The sequence below is a fragment of the Zosterops lateralis genome, assembly GCF_965231275.1.
Source record: "Zosterops lateralis genome assembly, chromosome: 17".
Classification (NCBI taxonomy): Eukaryota; Metazoa; Chordata; class Aves; order Passeriformes; family Zosteropidae; genus Zosterops; species Zosterops lateralis.
Window position 1 is genome coordinate 7,841,740 of NC_139777.1, and position 16,721 is coordinate 7,858,460.

General features: G+C 50.1%; 2 protein-coding genes across 6 annotated transcripts in view; both read right to left on the reverse strand.

Annotated features, from left to right (window-relative positions):
• Positions 1 to 5,513: 5,513 nt before the first annotated feature.
• On the reverse strand, positions 5,514 to 7,091 carry GP1BB (glycoprotein Ib platelet subunit beta). The gene has a single exon (XM_083873626.1). It carries the CDS (start codon positions 6,943 to 6,945, stop codon positions 6,355 to 6,357), a length of 591 nt encoding a protein of 196 aa, XP_083729752.1. The 5' UTR covers positions 6,946 to 7,091; the 3' UTR covers positions 5,514 to 6,354.
• A 5,668-nt stretch (positions 7,092 to 12,759) lies between these two features.
• Positions 12,760 to 16,721, reverse strand: part of SEPTIN5 (septin 5) — a 39,470-nt gene continuing 35,508 nt past the window's right edge. For all 5 annotated transcript variants that reach the window (XM_083874126.1, XM_083874128.1, XM_083874127.1 and 2 more), the window contains 4 exons: positions 16,398 to 16,494; positions 14,999 to 15,134; positions 13,382 to 13,484; positions 12,760 to 13,080 (listed from right to left, as the gene is read on the reverse strand). In XM_083874126.1, coding sequence (XP_083730252.1) covers positions 13,024 to 13,080; positions 13,382 to 13,484; positions 14,999 to 15,134; positions 16,398 to 16,494 — 393 coding nt within the window. In that variant the 3' untranslated portion in view covers positions 12,760 to 13,023. The remainder of the gene's footprint in view (positions 13,081 to 13,381; positions 13,485 to 14,998; positions 15,135 to 16,397; positions 16,495 to 16,721) is intronic.

Sequence of the window (16,721 nt, forward strand, 5' to 3'; positions counted from 1 at the left end):
CCTGCCAAAAGATGGATTTCCACCCTCCAAAGCTCATGGTACTAAACACCCAGAGAGAACCAACCCTATTTCCAGCATGGCTGCATCATGACCACCTCCTCCCCCTGTCTCTGTTTCAGGCTGTTGTTTCAAAACAACCAGAAAAGGAGCTTTTAACGCAGTAGTTACTGGTTCAAGAAGCAATGTCTGCTGCTTGGGCAACTAAGTCTGCAGCATCCCTGTCAGCCTCTGGGCAGACACGCATCACACTTGCCTTCCCCCACTCCCAGGCCCAAATCCCATGTGTATTTTACTAGTCAAAGCAAACAGGAGATTAAAAGCGATTTGCTGCCCTCTCCCGAGCGAGCCCCAGTGACTGTCAGCACTGCAGTGGCTCTGGAGACTTTCCCGGAGAGAGCACAGCTGCTGCCGTGCAAAAGGAACAGCACTGATGTGGCACCAAACTGCTGTGACAGGGCAGGTTAGAAGTGATCATTGATCATCAGCTGTGACAGACGAGGATGGCAGATCAGCCACTCAGCCTGAACCATTTGGTATCCACAGAGGGCATTCCTGGCATTTTGCTTTTGTAACTCTCAGGGAAATCTTCCTCTGTGGAAATACGAGGAAGTACCTCCCAGCATATTCTGTTCTCAATAGTCACAAACATTGCAGAGCAGAAGCAGACCATGAGGTATATACAGAAATAGAAAAAAAAATTACTTGTAGATTTAATTTGTAGGGTAATTTGAGATATTTTTGGACTAAATCTGCTTAAACTTTTTATGTTCTCCAGTAGTGCTCTATCCTGTCCTTCCAGGGAGCTTGTAACTTTAGCTAGACATACGGGATGTACACACACACTATCTTCAGAAAAAAACACTGCAGCCTGCTGCTTTCAATGCACTTCCCCAAGATAACCAATCTTTTGCAGAAGCCTGTTATATTAAATTGTGCTCTCCATTAATGCCCTCCAAAATAAGGCAAATGAACCTGAGGGAGCCTTTGTTTTCTTATGCAAATATACACATTAAAAAAAACGTAAAAGCCACTTCTAAACATTTCTAAAATCTTTGTTTTCCCATGTACCTTAGGACAGATAATCTGTCCTATGATGTGGAATCAACACTGTTTTCTTGGCACTCTCTCTAGGATAGAGTCCTGAAGGGAAATGAGGAGTTTAGAGAAAGCCATGTAGCCTCATATTCATGACCAAGAAAAACGCCTCTCAGGATTTGTAAACAAAGCAACAAATCCCAGATCAGGCTGCCACCAAGGCATCCACCAAAAGTTCTCATCTGGGCACAGGCACAGCACACAGTTCTAACTACATGAGAGGGATGTCCCACACTTCTCCAGCTCTTTCCTCCATACTGTCCCCAAGCTCTGCCTAATCTCCAAGTGCTGCATGGATTGGCCTGTCCCAGTGACCAAGCCCTGCAGTGGGTGATAATGAGTTGTTGCCTGTGTGTACATGTTATAAACCTCTCAAAACCCAGGTGGCAATGAGTAAATAAAATCTAATTTGAACCCATTAAAATTACAAAGCAAAAGCAGAACAGCACTAGAGATTTAACGAGACTCCTTCTGCCACCAGAGGCTCAGCTCACAAAATGGCATCTCTGCCTTTTATAGGCTGAGAGTGCACTGGAGTCATTAATATTCATGAGAAGTCCTCATGTCCCTCTGGCCCCGCCCACAGCCCATAGGTTTGCCCATATTTGGATACTTAGCTCCGCCCAATGCCTGTCAATCAGTCCTTCCGTGCCTTTCATTGGTGGAGCCCTTCTCCTCTCCGGATCGGCGGTGAGATGTTTCCTTGCCGGGCCTCCAGCAATAAGTGTTCCTCTATTCCTGCTGCCTCTTGCAAGGGGCAGATATTCTCCCTACATGTTTTTACAGCCCTGTCAGCTAGAGCTGCCAGGCAGGAACCACAAAATGGGAGTGGAATATTGAAGGGAGAACAGAAAAGGGTTCAAAATTATACTGGAACATCAAAAGTACATGTCAAAAGAACTGTAAACCCCAACAAAACTTCTCCCCACCATACTCAACAACTCCTTCTCATTTGCATGTGCCAATCCCCACACCTTATTCATACCATCAGATGTGATATTTTCATTGCACACTGAGGGTGCAGAACCCATAAAGGTGTAAGCAGAACAGGGGCAGGTTCCCAAGGCTCACATGGACCCAGGCAATCTGTAAACAAGGGCCTGCAGCAATCTTGAGGCAAAACAGAACCGCCATATGGTACAGGGAATGTGGAATTATGGGTTACAATTCTCTAGGCTCTAAAATCAGTTTGCTTTGCTCTCAGGCCTTCTTTTGCTCTGCAAAACATGCAGAAGTCACCATGAAGATAACAAGGCCTTTGGAGGAAGAAAAAAGCAGTGTGCCTTCCCCAGTGTCACCCACTAACCATTTGGTCCTTCACTTAGGAAGGGCTTTTTAGACACCTCAGGTTTGGAGCTCTGCACCATGGAAGCTGCAAACACCTTGATCTGGTCTCCCAGGCTTCTTTAACCTGGTAACTTTCAGAGAAAGGAGCTGTTTGGAAGCATCTGAACCTTTGGCAAGGCAGTAGACCGTCCAGCAGGCCTGGCAGCCCAGCCCTGCCTGCCACAGGTTTGGATTGGCCTCGATACTAGAAAATTATTTGCAAAGCAGCTTAATAGCTTGTGTTTATCTTTGCCATATTTCACTGCTACTTCCCCCTCGAAGCATCTGTGCATTCTTGGACAGTGTCTCCCTCCAGAACCAAAGCCAGCTCTCCTTTCAACGACATCCCAGCAGATCCTCCACTGGGTAGCAGAGCAAGAAAGCATCTGTGACATGCAGATTCCTGAGCCAGGAGAAGGCAAGATATGCAGGCTCTAGATTTATGGATTAGACATGCTGCCATAGCACACAAATCACTCTGCATCCAGTGCAATTCATTATCACACTGCCGTGGCTGCTCACATTTTTCACAGGTGCAAATAACGCCAAAAAAGTTTTTTAATTTCCATGTGCCAAGACTTAATGATGCAGAGTCAGGAGCCCTCGTGCCTGCTCAGGAAAGCAAAACCAGAGTCAGCAGTTGTTCTGTCTCTCTGGACACACTGAGCCCTGAAGGTTTTCCAGCACCCCATGGCAGTGTTAACAGACTAAGCAGACACAGGGCTGGGATTGTGCCTGCTCCCAGTCCAGCCTCTCCCAGCAGCTGAACCTGTGCCTGTCAGTACCGCCCACATGCACCAGCAGCATCTTCTAACCCAGGGAAATTCAGCTAAAAATCTGTATGCAAACCTGGGGAGTCATGCTGTAATGCCAGGACACTCTGCAAAGTCTTGGGCAAGCAAAGGGTCTTGTACATCTTTTGCATGTATTAGTAAAGGAAAAGGACTTCAACAACACACATAAAATATGAAAATAACAGTAAAATTGAATAATAGAATGAGGAGGAAGGGGTGATGGGACAATAGTGGCTTGTGCTAGTTCCTTACACAGCTGCATCTTGATTCTGGAGAAAAGGACAAAGGGGAGGAACAAGTCAGAAAATGGGCTTACTATTCCTGTGGAAAGTTAGTTCCTCTGGGGTAAAAAATATTTTAAAAAATACAGCAGTACTTAAAAATCATATTTGAGAGCATTGGGGGCCTCATGGAGCACCAACTTGGACCCCTCCACAGAGGAGGCTCCTCAGTTGGACCTGTGTCTCTCCTTGGAGGTCATGGTTATGATGATATTGCAGGGATACTGGTGCAAGAAGTGCACTGGGTAAAGTCCAGCATGGTGCAATCCCCAGAAGAAAAAATAAATCTGAGCTGGGCCCCCATTTCCTTGGGTGCCTTACTGCCACACCCCTCAGGGCACTGCACACCCCCCAGGGCACTGCCCCACCCTGCCAGGGCACTGCACACCCCCCAGGGCACTGCACACCCCACCAGGACACTGCCCCACCCTGCCAGGACACTGCACACCCCTCAGGGCACTGCCCCACCCTGCCAGGGCACTGCACACTCCCCAGGGCACTGCACACCCCTCAGGGCACTGCCCCACCCTGCCAGGGCACTGCCCACCCCCCAGGGCACTGCCCCACCCTGCCAGGACACTGCACACCCCACCAGGACACTGCCCACCCCTCAGGGCACTGCACACCCCTCAGGACACTGCACACCCCTCAGGGCACTGCCCCACCCTGCCAGGGCACTGCACACCCCCCAGGGCACTGCCCCACCCTGCCAGGACACTGCACACCCCACCAGGACACTGCCCACCCCTCAGGGCACTGCACACCCCACCAGGACACTGCCCACCCCTCAGGACACTGCCCACCCCCCAGGGCACTGCACACCCCTCAGGGCACTGCACACCCCACCAGGGCACTGCCCACCCCCCAGGGCACTGCACACCCCACCAGGACACTGCACACCCCTCAGGGCACTGCACACCCCTCAGGACACTGCCCACCCCTCAGGGCACTGCACACCCCTCAGGGCACTGCACACCCCTCAGGGCACTGCCACAGGGGTTAGTGCTGGAGGGACACGGGGCACGGCAGGGAGATGGCAGAAGGAGACCCCCAAGTGTCGCTCACCTCAGCCAGGCCGGCCCCGGCACACACAGCCCGGGAACGGCCCTCTCGGCCCTGGGCCCGCCCGCGCTGCCCTGAGGGGACTCAAGGCCTCCCTCCATCCTCCCGCTCGGCCCCATCGGCACCTGCGGCCCCCTGGGCTGAGCCGAGCTGAGGCAGCTGAGGCAGAGAATCCCCAGGACTCCCTTTTCCCCCTCAGGCGGCCCCCAAGTGCCCGCACCGGCTCCTTCAGCTCCTTCCCGCCTCACGGGCTGCCCGCGGCCTGGGGCAGCGCCCAGCGGGCCGCTAGGGGGCGCTCGGCCGCCGCGGGGTCCGGGCACTGTCCCCGCCTGTCGCCTGTGCCACCACTGTCCCCTGCCTGTGCCGTGTCCCACCAGTGTCCCCGCCTGTGCCGTGTCCCACCAGTGTCCCCGCCTGTGCCGTGTCCCACCACTGTCCCCGCCTGTGCCGTGCCCCTTCCCCCCGGCCTGTTTGGTCACTGTCCCACCCTGCCCTGTCCCCTGCCACCGCAGCCCCCGGGCGAAGGGCTCTTCTCGTGGCTGAGCCCCATTTGTGTGTGAGCTGAGTGGGGAATGGAGCCCCCGGGACGCGGGTTTGGGGGCTGAAGGGCTGCAGCAGTGACATTCTCCTGCTGGTCACCCACAGCCTGCTGGCCCCGCCAAATGCCCTCTCCATTCCAGCTGCGTTGCAAAATAAACATCCACGCGGTGGCTTTAGAAGAAACTCCCTGTTTCTCCTGGCCCATGGTAGAAGCCAGCAGCTGCCAGAGTTTAACCCTACCATGCACTCCAGTAACCTCCCCACCTACCCTCAGGATTTGTTTTGCTTGGCACAAAGTCTGAGGGTGAGGAACTCCAGGGAGCACAACTGCATGCAAGATACCCAGTGCAGAATAGAAAAATAAGCCATTTGCATCATCATCATCATGTATAATTTTATTTCAATTTTGCTTTATTTCAAAAATAATTAAGGGACATCATAAACAGCAGTAGGCACATCAGTGGGGTTTGCAGTATGAATCTCTCAAGAACAGATCTCTCATGCCAGGTGCCAGATGCCATACAGGTACAGTCAAACAATTCTTGTCTTCAGGAAGAATTTCTCATAAAGATTCAGGGGCTCAGTCTCACTCATTTAAGTCAGTATTAAAACTAAAGTAGATTAAAAGGAATGCAGATAAGGTAAAATGTGTGGGCTTCTACATATGTCCTCCCTCCCCCAAAAGAACATTGGAAAAGAAGCATCAAGCAAGAAGATATTTCCTTTCCCTTATACTTGGGAAACTAAGGCAGGAGAAGACTAAATCTCTAGTCCAAAGCTCTTAATACTGTCTGTGGTAGTAGAAGGAAACTATTTCTCCATTGTCCTAGCTCAGTACTCAAACAGTTTGCTCTGTCCTCACCTGATCCAGCACAGCTAGAAGCATCCTAGGAAATACAGCTGGAATACTGTAGGAGGGGAGGGATTGAGCACTGAAGCCCCTATGAGCTTATGAGCTTTTGAGTCAGTTCTGGTTGCTGTAGTTTATGACTTCCTTAGTCTACCAAACCACTTCCAGCTCAGAAAGCAGTCAAGATCATGCTAAAGAATTTAAAGCATTGAAAAAACATGAGATTGATTCTTTAGGAACACAGCAAGTGTCTGATCAGTTCAAGTCCTGCTGCAGACTGTAGTCAGGATTAGATGCTATACTGAATTGTCCCCTCTGGGTATCACAAACTACAGGACTTTGGCACAGCATCCCCCAAAGGGAGGAGAGTCTTCTGTCTTGGGATGTTAATCATTGTTGGAGGGGTTTATGAAGAAGATACACAAGGGTCTACCTGATGGTCTAGTTCTCGGGTGGTGCTCCGGACTTCAGCGGTCATTCTCCGAAATTTCTGCAGGTAGACAATGATGAAGATAACCAAGATACCCTGAAGGAAAAGGAGGATGAAGAGAGAGATCTGAGAGAGGAGAGCCAGGCTGCAGTACCAGTGCTGGCATGTGGAGATGATCTCATCTTCTGTCAGGTAGGCGACGATCCGGCCCCGCAGGTGCTCCGGGGAGCTGCATCTCACATCCCTGTACAGGCTGCGGTTCTGCTGCCACTGGAGCCAGGAGCGCAAGTAGAGGATGTCACAGGTGCATTCCCAAGGGTTGCCCTGCAGGTAGACTACCTGGAGGCTCCTCAGGCTGTCAAAGAGCCCGTTGGGAATAGAGGTGAGCCTGTTGGAACCGAGGTGGATGATTTCAGCCGAAGGACGGAAAGCAGTGGGCAGGTTTTCTACAGTCAGGTTTTTGGATGAGCAATCAGTAATGTTGGTGGTGCACTTGCAGGGCACAGGGCACGTGGGTATCACAAGTGGGAGGAAGCCAAGGAGGGACAAGAGAATTCCACTGTTCATTTTCACCTGCAAACACTTTCCTGGTGAGATTGGATGAGGTGGAGACCAGACACCTCGCACTCTAGGACTGACACCACAGCCAAGGTCTTTTGTTGTTTTGTTCTGAGGATGTTTCTAAAGTTGGGTGAATTTGGTGTCCTCCACTGGAGACATGAGAGCTCTGAAAAGAACAGAGTTAAAAGAGAGCAAATTCTTGGTCTCTCACTATAGTAGAGGGAATTTTCATGGTCTTCCAACTCTGGATTTGAGGAGGGATATGAATACATGGCTACTGGAAGGCTTAGCTGCAGCCATCAAATATATTTTCACTAGTCCTCAGAAGTGTACAAGAGCTGCTTGTGTTCTTGTGTTTCAGCACTACTGGAGGTGCATTATCAGAGTAGCCAAGAAAATTTCTGTCAAGGAATCAAAAACTAGAATATGAAATTTCTCATGCCTTATCATAGCTCTGGATTACATCTGTAAGCAGATCTTAGTTTATGCAAATTGCAAGAGATTCAGAAATAAATTTACTACTACCATGAGTAAAAAATAGCCTTTCCAGCCTTGAAGAAAAGTGATAAACAGTCTTTGGCTGCAGAAAGGGTGTTGACCACTGATGATGGAGGCCAGTGGAGTTTTTCATGCTAGACACTGCTCCAGCAGCTGAATAATAACCTGTGCTGGGAGACATGGTCAACAAGCTTTTTTTATATTACAGTCTCATGCCACTGAACAGGAGCTTCTGTAACTTCTCCAGGAGAACAACTACACATATCTGCAACAAGGCACCATTTTTCTGTGCTTTACAAATTCTACTTGTCAATCAATTAAAAATAAAAAAGAGTAGAAAATAGCATTGTTGACTTACCAGAGTAGTTCAATCCTTGCTTTCTTGCTGGCTTTACAACACAAGGGAAAGGTCTGGAGGCAGTCCAGCCAGTGCAAGAGTGTGTGCATAGCTGCCTTCCCGGATAATCCCCTTGCAGCTGGCTGCCAAGATAAGGGTCAGGCTCATCCCAGGGACACCTCCCACATGAGGCCTTCCTGCAAGTCTGCTGCCTGCCACCGGAAGCTGAGGCTTCATTGAGCAAGCCTTCCAAGAAACAGGAGCTGCCAGTGCTCACAAGAACACATTTGCTGGGAGAGATGCTGCCAGTACTGCTAACTGTGATTCTGGGCCCACAGGCTCAGCCCAACAGAAAGGTTACAAAGTCTCAATGGCACAGTAACTCAAAATGCACTTCAGACTGGAAGGTGATGTTACTGGTTTGTACCCTACTCCCTGAGCACTGTGACCTTTGGTTTCCCATCTCACCAGGAAAACTTGGCAGACTGGTGACACCTAGCACTTTCTGGGTGCTGACCCTCAGGTTTCCCTTGAAGCAGTGACACAAATCTACTACTTATTAGTGAAATATCCACAGATAGACATGGTCTTCCAGTCCATCCACCTTTCCAGAGAAAGGTTTTTCAGACATTTGCATCCTCTCATGATTGGTATGGGGTAAAATATAACTCTTGGCATTTCAATGCCTACATCAAAACAAAACTAGCTGGATTCACAGGAAAGCCAAGAGACTGGGAAAGACAGTGCTCTGAGGAACTGCTCTTCAGGCTGCCAAGTGAGCCTTGGCAAGTGCAGCTGCTAAGAAAGACTGGCCACATGCTTTATTCAGAAGCTGCATTACACGAATACATCAGCAGGTAAGTCCAAGGGTCAAATCGACATTCAGGCAGAATCACATCTTCTCATGGCCATGGCAGCTTCACAGACATTTCTCTGCCATCAGCCTGACCAGGCATACACTGCATTCCTTAGCCTAAGGCCACCAGAATCACCTTGTGAAACTGTTACCCCATTGAACTCAACTCTGTTACATTGTACTGTGGACATCCTAGAGAGCAGAAATGATGAATGCTCTGCATATTCTCATGTTAAGAGAATTGAGGGTGCAAGAAATGGCAGAATGTGGCCCTAACCAAGGGAAATTTTTTATGCTCTAAAGAAAACAATTAAACTTTAAATTTCTACAAAATTGGAGCAGATAATTCCAGATGTTTCACTGTGGTGGGCAGGCAGAGTGGGAAAGAAATCTTAGGCTAACAAACTAACCCTGCAAGGCCTGTTTTCCACTTGGGAGCAGCTTGACTACTGTAGGGTAAGTTTGTTCAGCAAACTTACCTCATCTCGTGTTTGGTGCTATGTTTATTCACAGGGCAGCTGTTCAGGCCAGGTGTGGCATGGAGCTGATCTAGAGTCAGACCCATGGTGACTCTGCATGCAGCATGGACTTGGCAATGCTCTCCTGGCTACTTACAAACTGGATTTCCTGGGACTGGATCTTGCCCAGCTGACCACTGATGATTTAGACACCACTCCTAAGGGAAGCTTGAATATAGAAGAACCTTCAAGATCATCTTGCTAGCTTCCGGAATAAACAGGCCAGAAATCCCATGCAGGAAGCCTGCCTGAAACCTGCTCTGACTGAATTAGATAAAAGGAGAAATAGGGTCAGTTTTGCTCTCTCCTGCCCATAATGTATCACCAATGTTGCTGAAGTGAGATGAAAATTAAACAGAAAGAGGCTGGATTTTTGAATGTATTTATTTCACTGATCAATTCAGGTAGTAAACATTAATATTAATAACAATAATCATTTAATAAAATGGATATGTTTAAAAGGTTTTGTTTTCTTTGTTCACAATGACAAAATGTTCAAACAGAAATTTACAAAAAAATATAATTATAATAACCCAACAGATGGACAGGAAACATAGAGCCTAGGAATGGAGCAGGGGGTGAGGAAGGTGCATGGCAGGAGCAAGCCAGCATTAAAGCACAGCAGAGTTTGTGAGGAAGAGCAGGGAATGCCATGGCAGAGCACAAGGAGTGGGAGCCCCTCCTTTGAGGGGAGGCATGCAAGGAGGCAGCAAGGACTGCACAGGCAGGACCAGCACAGCAGCAGCACACAAGGAGTTCATGCCATGGATCCATCCTGTCAGGCACAGGGGCCAAGATGTACCAACAGCCCCAGCTGCAGCCTGGGATAGCTGTGGAGTGGGACATCATCCCTGCAGCCACTCACTCAGCAGGGCAAAGCTTGGCAGAGGCATGGGAATGTGCCAGGGGGTGTAGGGATCAGATGTGAGGCTGTGGAGGGTTGCATGAGGGGAGGTGGTAATTTACTTTCCTATCCACACTTCTCACTGCCAGAGCCACATGGCCAAGCTCCCTGTGTTCAGGAGTCTCTTCTCCACTTACTGTGAGAACTGATGCCACAGTACAACACACTCCTTTAATACACAGATTCCACCTTCCAGGCCAGAATCTGAACCCCTGATGTCCCCAAGAATCAGTCTCTAATCCCTTTCCAAGCAGTCCCTAAATTCTGGCACTCAGGGCAGGGAACCTCCTACACAGAGACGCGATTTCAGTGGTACCACCACCCCTCTGTAGAAGCCATCTCTGGTGCCTCACTCCTGTGTGTTTTTTCCTAAATGCAACTTGAACCATCTTTGCCAGCTAGTAGCTTCAGCTCTCTGTAGAGGACAGGTTTGTGACTGTTGACTTGATGTAGGAGGCATATGCACTGAGCTGATGGAGACTTCCCCACCTGGAGGGATGGACAGATCCACCCTCAGCAACCCTGCCTGCCTGTGACCAGTGTACCCTGTGCTTTCACCAGTACACAGCACCTCTGTGCACAGCCCAGCATGAAAGATGACAGCTGCTCTATGTCCATGCTAAAGGGAAAAGGTCTCCTTTATCTTTTAGGAATGAATCTGTTTGAAAGAGGAAAATCTCCAGGTGGACAGGGCTCATTTGGAACACAACATCCTCCTCACCAAGATTAGTGTAAGAAAAGAGGGGACAGGTACTTCAAGAGGTTTCCTTTTATGCTAGCACAGACAAAGCCAAGAACTCAGCTGTCCATCCTTTTGGAAAACCTGGAAGAAGGTCCTGTTTCAGGCTACTCCACTGCTCAAGTAAGCACATCATGCAAAGAAAGGTTATACTTCCTCTCAGGTGCTTTGGTCCTTCATGTTACTGAAGTCAAGCTGAATCCTTCTGCTCTCCTTGCTCTCCTAGGATGGCACTGCCACTCATGAGCCCAAAACAGGGAGCATGAAAAAAAAAAAACAAAAAAAAACCAACCCAAATGTTGTTGAACACTGCTCTTGCCCAGCTTGCACAGTTCTGTCAAAGGCCTTCCATCCTTACTTTGTCCTTCCACGTGGTGCCAGGGTCTCTCCCCTGCCCCTACAGCCCATGCTCTGGCTAAGGAGAGGCTCTGTACAGTGAATAACTGGAACCAGCCAACCTACTCACCACCTGGACAAACCCTGACTGGGACTCTAAAGACCATGGGAGGAATCAGACAAATGCAGTGCCCAGTAACAGAATGTAGGGGCTTGGCTATTCCTGGCCAACACTGTGCTTCGTACCCAGGGAGATCTACTGGGGAGAGCCAGAGATGGAGAAGCAGATACAAAAGGGGAAAGGGGACAGAGGAGTCAGCCAAGGAGCAGAAGGGCCCAGCCCATGGCTGCACTCCCTGGAGGCAGAGGGAAGAGCCAAGTGTCTCTCCCTCTAGCAGCCCTGACTCCTGTGAGTGTGGCAGTGTTGCTGGCGAGCCCTGCCCGGCACATCACACTGCAGGGCTCTGCTCTGGCTGGACTCAAGTTAAAAATACTGCAGGAAGCAAGAACAGAACAGGAGCTGCTGCCCAAAGAGTGCTTTTATCTCTGCCCAGCAGACCCACCAGCCTTCCCAGCACTAGGGCAGGAAGAGCCAGGAAATAAGGAGGGGGAGAAGGGATGAGTGCCTGAGGGAAATGCAGAGGAGTAAGAGCCAAGCCTGCTGGGCTGTGCTCAGCCTCACTCAATGATAGTCCTGCACCTGCCAGGCTGACCCAACTCCTGCCCACACAGACTGCCTGCAGATCTCAGATACAAGCCTATAAAAACTGGCCCTTTCCCCAGGAGAAGTTCAGAGCCAGCAATATGCTGGGACTACAAAGACTGGGGGTAGAGGATGGGTCTGCATTTGGGGTTGGATTCCTGCCCTAGGGTTTCTACCCCATCCAAAGCAGTCTTGGCCAAGTGCTCTGGATGCCACAGTGCTTTTCAGAGCAGACACTGAAGACACACTGCAGCTGATGACCAGAGCTAAACCAATGAAACACCCTCACCCAGCTACTGCAGGGCCTTAGGGTTCCTCTACCACTGCCTCCAGCCTGCTCTGAGAGGAAACCATGGCAGAGAAGGTGCTCACTCCCATCACCTCCTTGCAAGCAATAGCCAACAACACAACCTCTCTGCCAGAAAGATGTAACTGGGAACAGTTTTCTTCTAACCAGCCTTGAGGCACTCAGTCTCTTGCTGCTCAGTGCAAATATCCTGGAGTTTTCTTAATAGGAAGAACAAAACCAACCAACTGAACAAAAAAAACCATAAAAACCTGGACAGGGTACCAGGCACCTGAGCAGGTCAGTGCACAAAGAAACTCCCAGCCCCAGTTCTCTGGGCCAGCACTGTCCCCAGGCTGAGAAGCCCAAGTAGCGCAGGTCAAACTCACAGGAGGGTATGGCTGCCTTTACAATGCTTGTGCTGGCCCCAGACAAGGGGGACAGGGACAGGGGCACAGCACCTCAGTTGGGAGTAAACACTTACGTGCATTGACAGAGATACTCTATAAGTTTGTACACCAGAGGAACCAGGACTTTAAATACCAGAGCATTTCCAAACAAGAGATTAGTACATAGGAAAGGAGGATCTTTTTCTTATTTTTTTAGGATACCTTAGAGATGTCCCAGGCTAGTTTCTTAAAAAAAAAAAAAAAAAGAGAGAAAAAAAAGAAATGAAAGAATTATTATTTAAAAAGAAATACACATCAGTAAACTGTTAAGTGAACAGCCTCCTCCACAATCCAGCTGGTCGAAAAGCCAGCACTGCTGCTAATAAATTAGAGGGTGCGGGTGCAGCTCTTGCCCACGAGTCTCTATACAATAGGTAACCTTTTCTAAACGTTCACAGCTCTTGCCAGGTCTCAGATGGTCACTGGGGGATCCCCTCTGCCCTCAGGGTACCTGCCTCTCACTGATCCTGCATCTGCTGCTGCATCTTCTGCAGCATCTCTTGCATCCGCCGTAACTGCAGGAAACAGAAGAGAGAGTCAGAAAGGGACCAGTAGATCCACACTGTGGCAGCCCCTTGGAGCTTAATAACCTCAGGGGGTATTATCTCCTGCCTGAGGACAGAGGCACCTGTGTCTGGGGTGGAATGGAGCTATGTTTCCATGAGGGAGGAAGTCACAGCTTTCACACCCTGTCCTCCACCCCAGGAGCCTACAGGGGGACACAGGAGGGGGAAGCCTCAGGACTGCCTCTACAGGGCAACCCTGGAGAAACTCCTGGTAATTCAGCTCCAACAACCAGGCAGAAATGGTACTCACCTCCTCATCCTTCATCTTAATCAGCTTCTCTGTCTCAGTGTCTGGTGTTGGGAGAGGCAGGATAGGAATGGGGCTTTCTATCCTGTTGTCCTGAGTCAGCTTGCTAGAGAGATGGAGAGAGGGAGTAAGAGCAGTCACTCATGGTTCAGGATGACTGGCTTTGGTGTCACCACACACTGACTGTCACTCCCCATGGCAGAGCCACCAGCAATGCAGCATTACACACCCAACCAAGTGGAGGGGCCGTAGGGCAATCCAGTCTACAGCTGTGGCATGCACATGGATGGGAGGCATGGGACAGGCACAGCACAGCAGCATTGCTCTGAGGGCTGGGGTGCCCATGACTGCAGGTAGGGGACACAGGAAGGAGGTGATTTTCTTTCAAAAGAGAGGAGCTGTCATTACATGAAGAGGGAGTGGCAGTAGCCTAAGAGGTCTGAGCTGAAATTGGAACTTCAACATGCCACTTGCATGTGTTCACCACTTGGAGTCGCCATTGGCTCATTATTGAGACAGTTCCAGCACTGGAGCTCAGGCTCTCCTACCAAAACGAGTCTCCAGAAATTGCCCTGTGCTGGTTTTATGAAACTTGTTCACTGGCAAGGAACTAATCATGGCGTGAGAAACGGTACCAAACTGAAGCTCTCTCTAGGCATAGCAACCACTTTTTCACTCTGCTCTTCTTTTAATAGACACACAGCCTACCTAAATAGCAGCTGTGACACTGCTCACCCAGCTCTAGCATTTAACATAGTTATTTTGGGACTCCATATACTTGCTGCTGAAAAAAACAGGCTTGTCTGCTATGCAAAAGTACTGGGATACACTGTGTGTCAGGAGAATGTGCCAACCTGCACGTCGGCACACAGGCAGGACTGCTCCTTGCTGAAGCACAGCCATTCTGCTCTGCAACGTGGCAGCACAGAGCTACCCAGCCAGGGCTGGCAGGAAGTAAAGGGAATGGTTCACAACAGAGAGCCAAGACCTACTTAAACCCAAATTTTTTCACCAGTATATCAGTCATGGAAGGGAGAAGGAAAAATAGATGTCTCAAATGAGAAGCCTGTGAGTGTTCTCTCTTCTGTTTTCTGATCATTCTGACTAAAACCACAGAGCATCAAATGCAAAGGGAAGACAATGCAAAGCAATCTTTGGAGATGTGTTGTCTTACTGAATGCCTGGGCCCCATTGAAACAGCAGCATCCCAAGGGTTGTGTTATTATTTAGATGTAACTGCAGACCACAGAATGCATTCCTGTTCAGCAATGCACACAGCTATCATTCACTAGAGAGAGGGTTTATCCCATTTTATTAGGCTAGATGTATTTCATCCACTGCTAGAAACAGCTCTTCAAAACAATCTCCAGGCCTATTTCTCTATATCTGCATGGAGAATCCTGAGACAGGAATGTGGATTCTCAGAAGCATTCCTGCCTTGTGTTCAGGCTGTGGGAAACATGCTTGGATTTGCTATTTTAGTTCTCAGTGCCAGTCCTGGAGGCTGCAGCCCAGCAAGTCCCGAGCAGATCCACAGCCTCCTGAGCAATGAGCTGTTGTGAGAGCAAGCCCAGCTCCACAGAGGGTGTCAGACCCCTCCCACCAGAGGTGGGGACCCACCTGGTCATTTGCTGGATGCACTGAGCTCGATAGTTCTCGTAGTGGACATCACAAGTGACGTCCTTCAGGTCATGCATGTGTGTCCGGATCAGCATGTTCCGCAGCTTCACGAAGTCGCAGTGTGCCTGGTTTTCCACTGTGGAAGCAACAATGGGACAGTGCTTGGATATCACACCTCACCAGGCCTCCCCAGGGAGCCCCTTCTCAGCTCTTGGACATGCAGACTGGACTAAAACCCCACCCCAGGGCTTCTTCCTCATCATCCCCAAACACTGCCCTGGCACAGGCCTCACTGGTGCTCTGCACTTCTCAAGACTGAGGCCAGGCTGCTGAAGGCACTCTGTTCCCAGGACTTTTTCAGTGTAAAAGCATTAATTAGGCACATAGAGCAGAGCCCTGAGAGAGGATGCCATGTACATGGGATGTTATAACCACAGTGAGCACAGCTGGTGCTGGAGGTAAATTGCTTGTCTCATCAGAAATTAGGACTTATCAAAAGGCCCCTGTAGACAAAATCAGCCCCTGAGGGGCAAAGCCAAGAGCAGGCAATGGAGAGCTGAAAGAGCTGCTGCTGCTGCCATGGGGAGCCTGGCTCCAGACAGAGCTGTGGGAAGCACTGTGCTGCCGTGATGATCTCCTTTTTGCCTCTCTGCAGGGCTGGGGAAAACCAGCTGTATCAGGCACAGGGGTTCACAGAGTTGATCCTACTGCCAAATGCCAGCATCCCAACAGACACAGCCCCCTCTGGAACCACTGAGGGAGCAGAGCCAACAGCTGGCCAGCACAAGCAGCCAGCATCAGCCCATGAGTGCAAACACAAGCTTTTGGGATCTAAAGCTGCAAGGTCTTAAAGCAACAAACCAGCAAGGACAAATCAGCAACAGCAGCAAAAGCCATTCCAGGGTTATTCTGCCTAAGGGCTTTATGAAATTTCTCCCTTTAGAAAGGAAGAAAGTTGGAAACCAATATTGTGCATCAGCACAGCCTCCAGCCCACCAATTCCAGCACTTACAGGAGCAGCAGCAGAGGAGGGAGTACATGAGGGTTTATGATTGTTTGGCTGAGGGCAACAGCTTCTCCCCAGAAAATAAACGGGCAATGCCCAGCCTGCCCTGCTTAATAAGCCATGTCCTAGTGCACATTAAAGCTCAGGCATTCATCCATTCACACTGGAGCCTCTCTTCCTCATCTGCAATGGGAAGGTGATGGATATACTCCCACTAACACAGACCTCCTGAGCCAGTCCCAGTGCCTCAGTCTGTACCATTACCTTGTCCCCTGCCATGTGCCAAAGGTGGCAGTCCCAGCTCTCCCCTGCCATCCCTGTTGGAAATGCCTGTCTGTCCTTGCCCCATCCCTGCCTGCCCCTCCTCCCAGTGGTCCCAGGCTCCATGCTTACCTTCCACAATGCCCCAGGGGTAGAGCCGTCCACGGACGCGCTGGCCTTTGGCCTCCACCACCGTGTTACTGCCGATGACGGCAAAGGGAGCACTCTCCTGGAACGAGAGCACCGCTGAGCCCGGCTCACCCCGAGCTGCACAGGGACCCCTGCACCAGGGCCAAGCTCTGCCACAGCAGAACAGCAGGAGGAACGTGCTGGTAGGAGAGGCACAGGGACATCCACATGTGCCACAGAGCAGGGTGCCACAACCCAGTGGCAGAGAAAAGCCTAAAGCACTGGGAATCTACAGGCAGCCTAGTTCCCAGCCTGACCTCAGGTTTC

Bases quoted from the DNA above. Each gene is read 5' to 3' on its own strand.
- GP1BB (XM_083873626.1), bottom strand. From the start codon at position 6,945: ATGAACAGTGGAATTCTCTTGTCCCTCCTTGGCTTCCTCCCACTTGTG.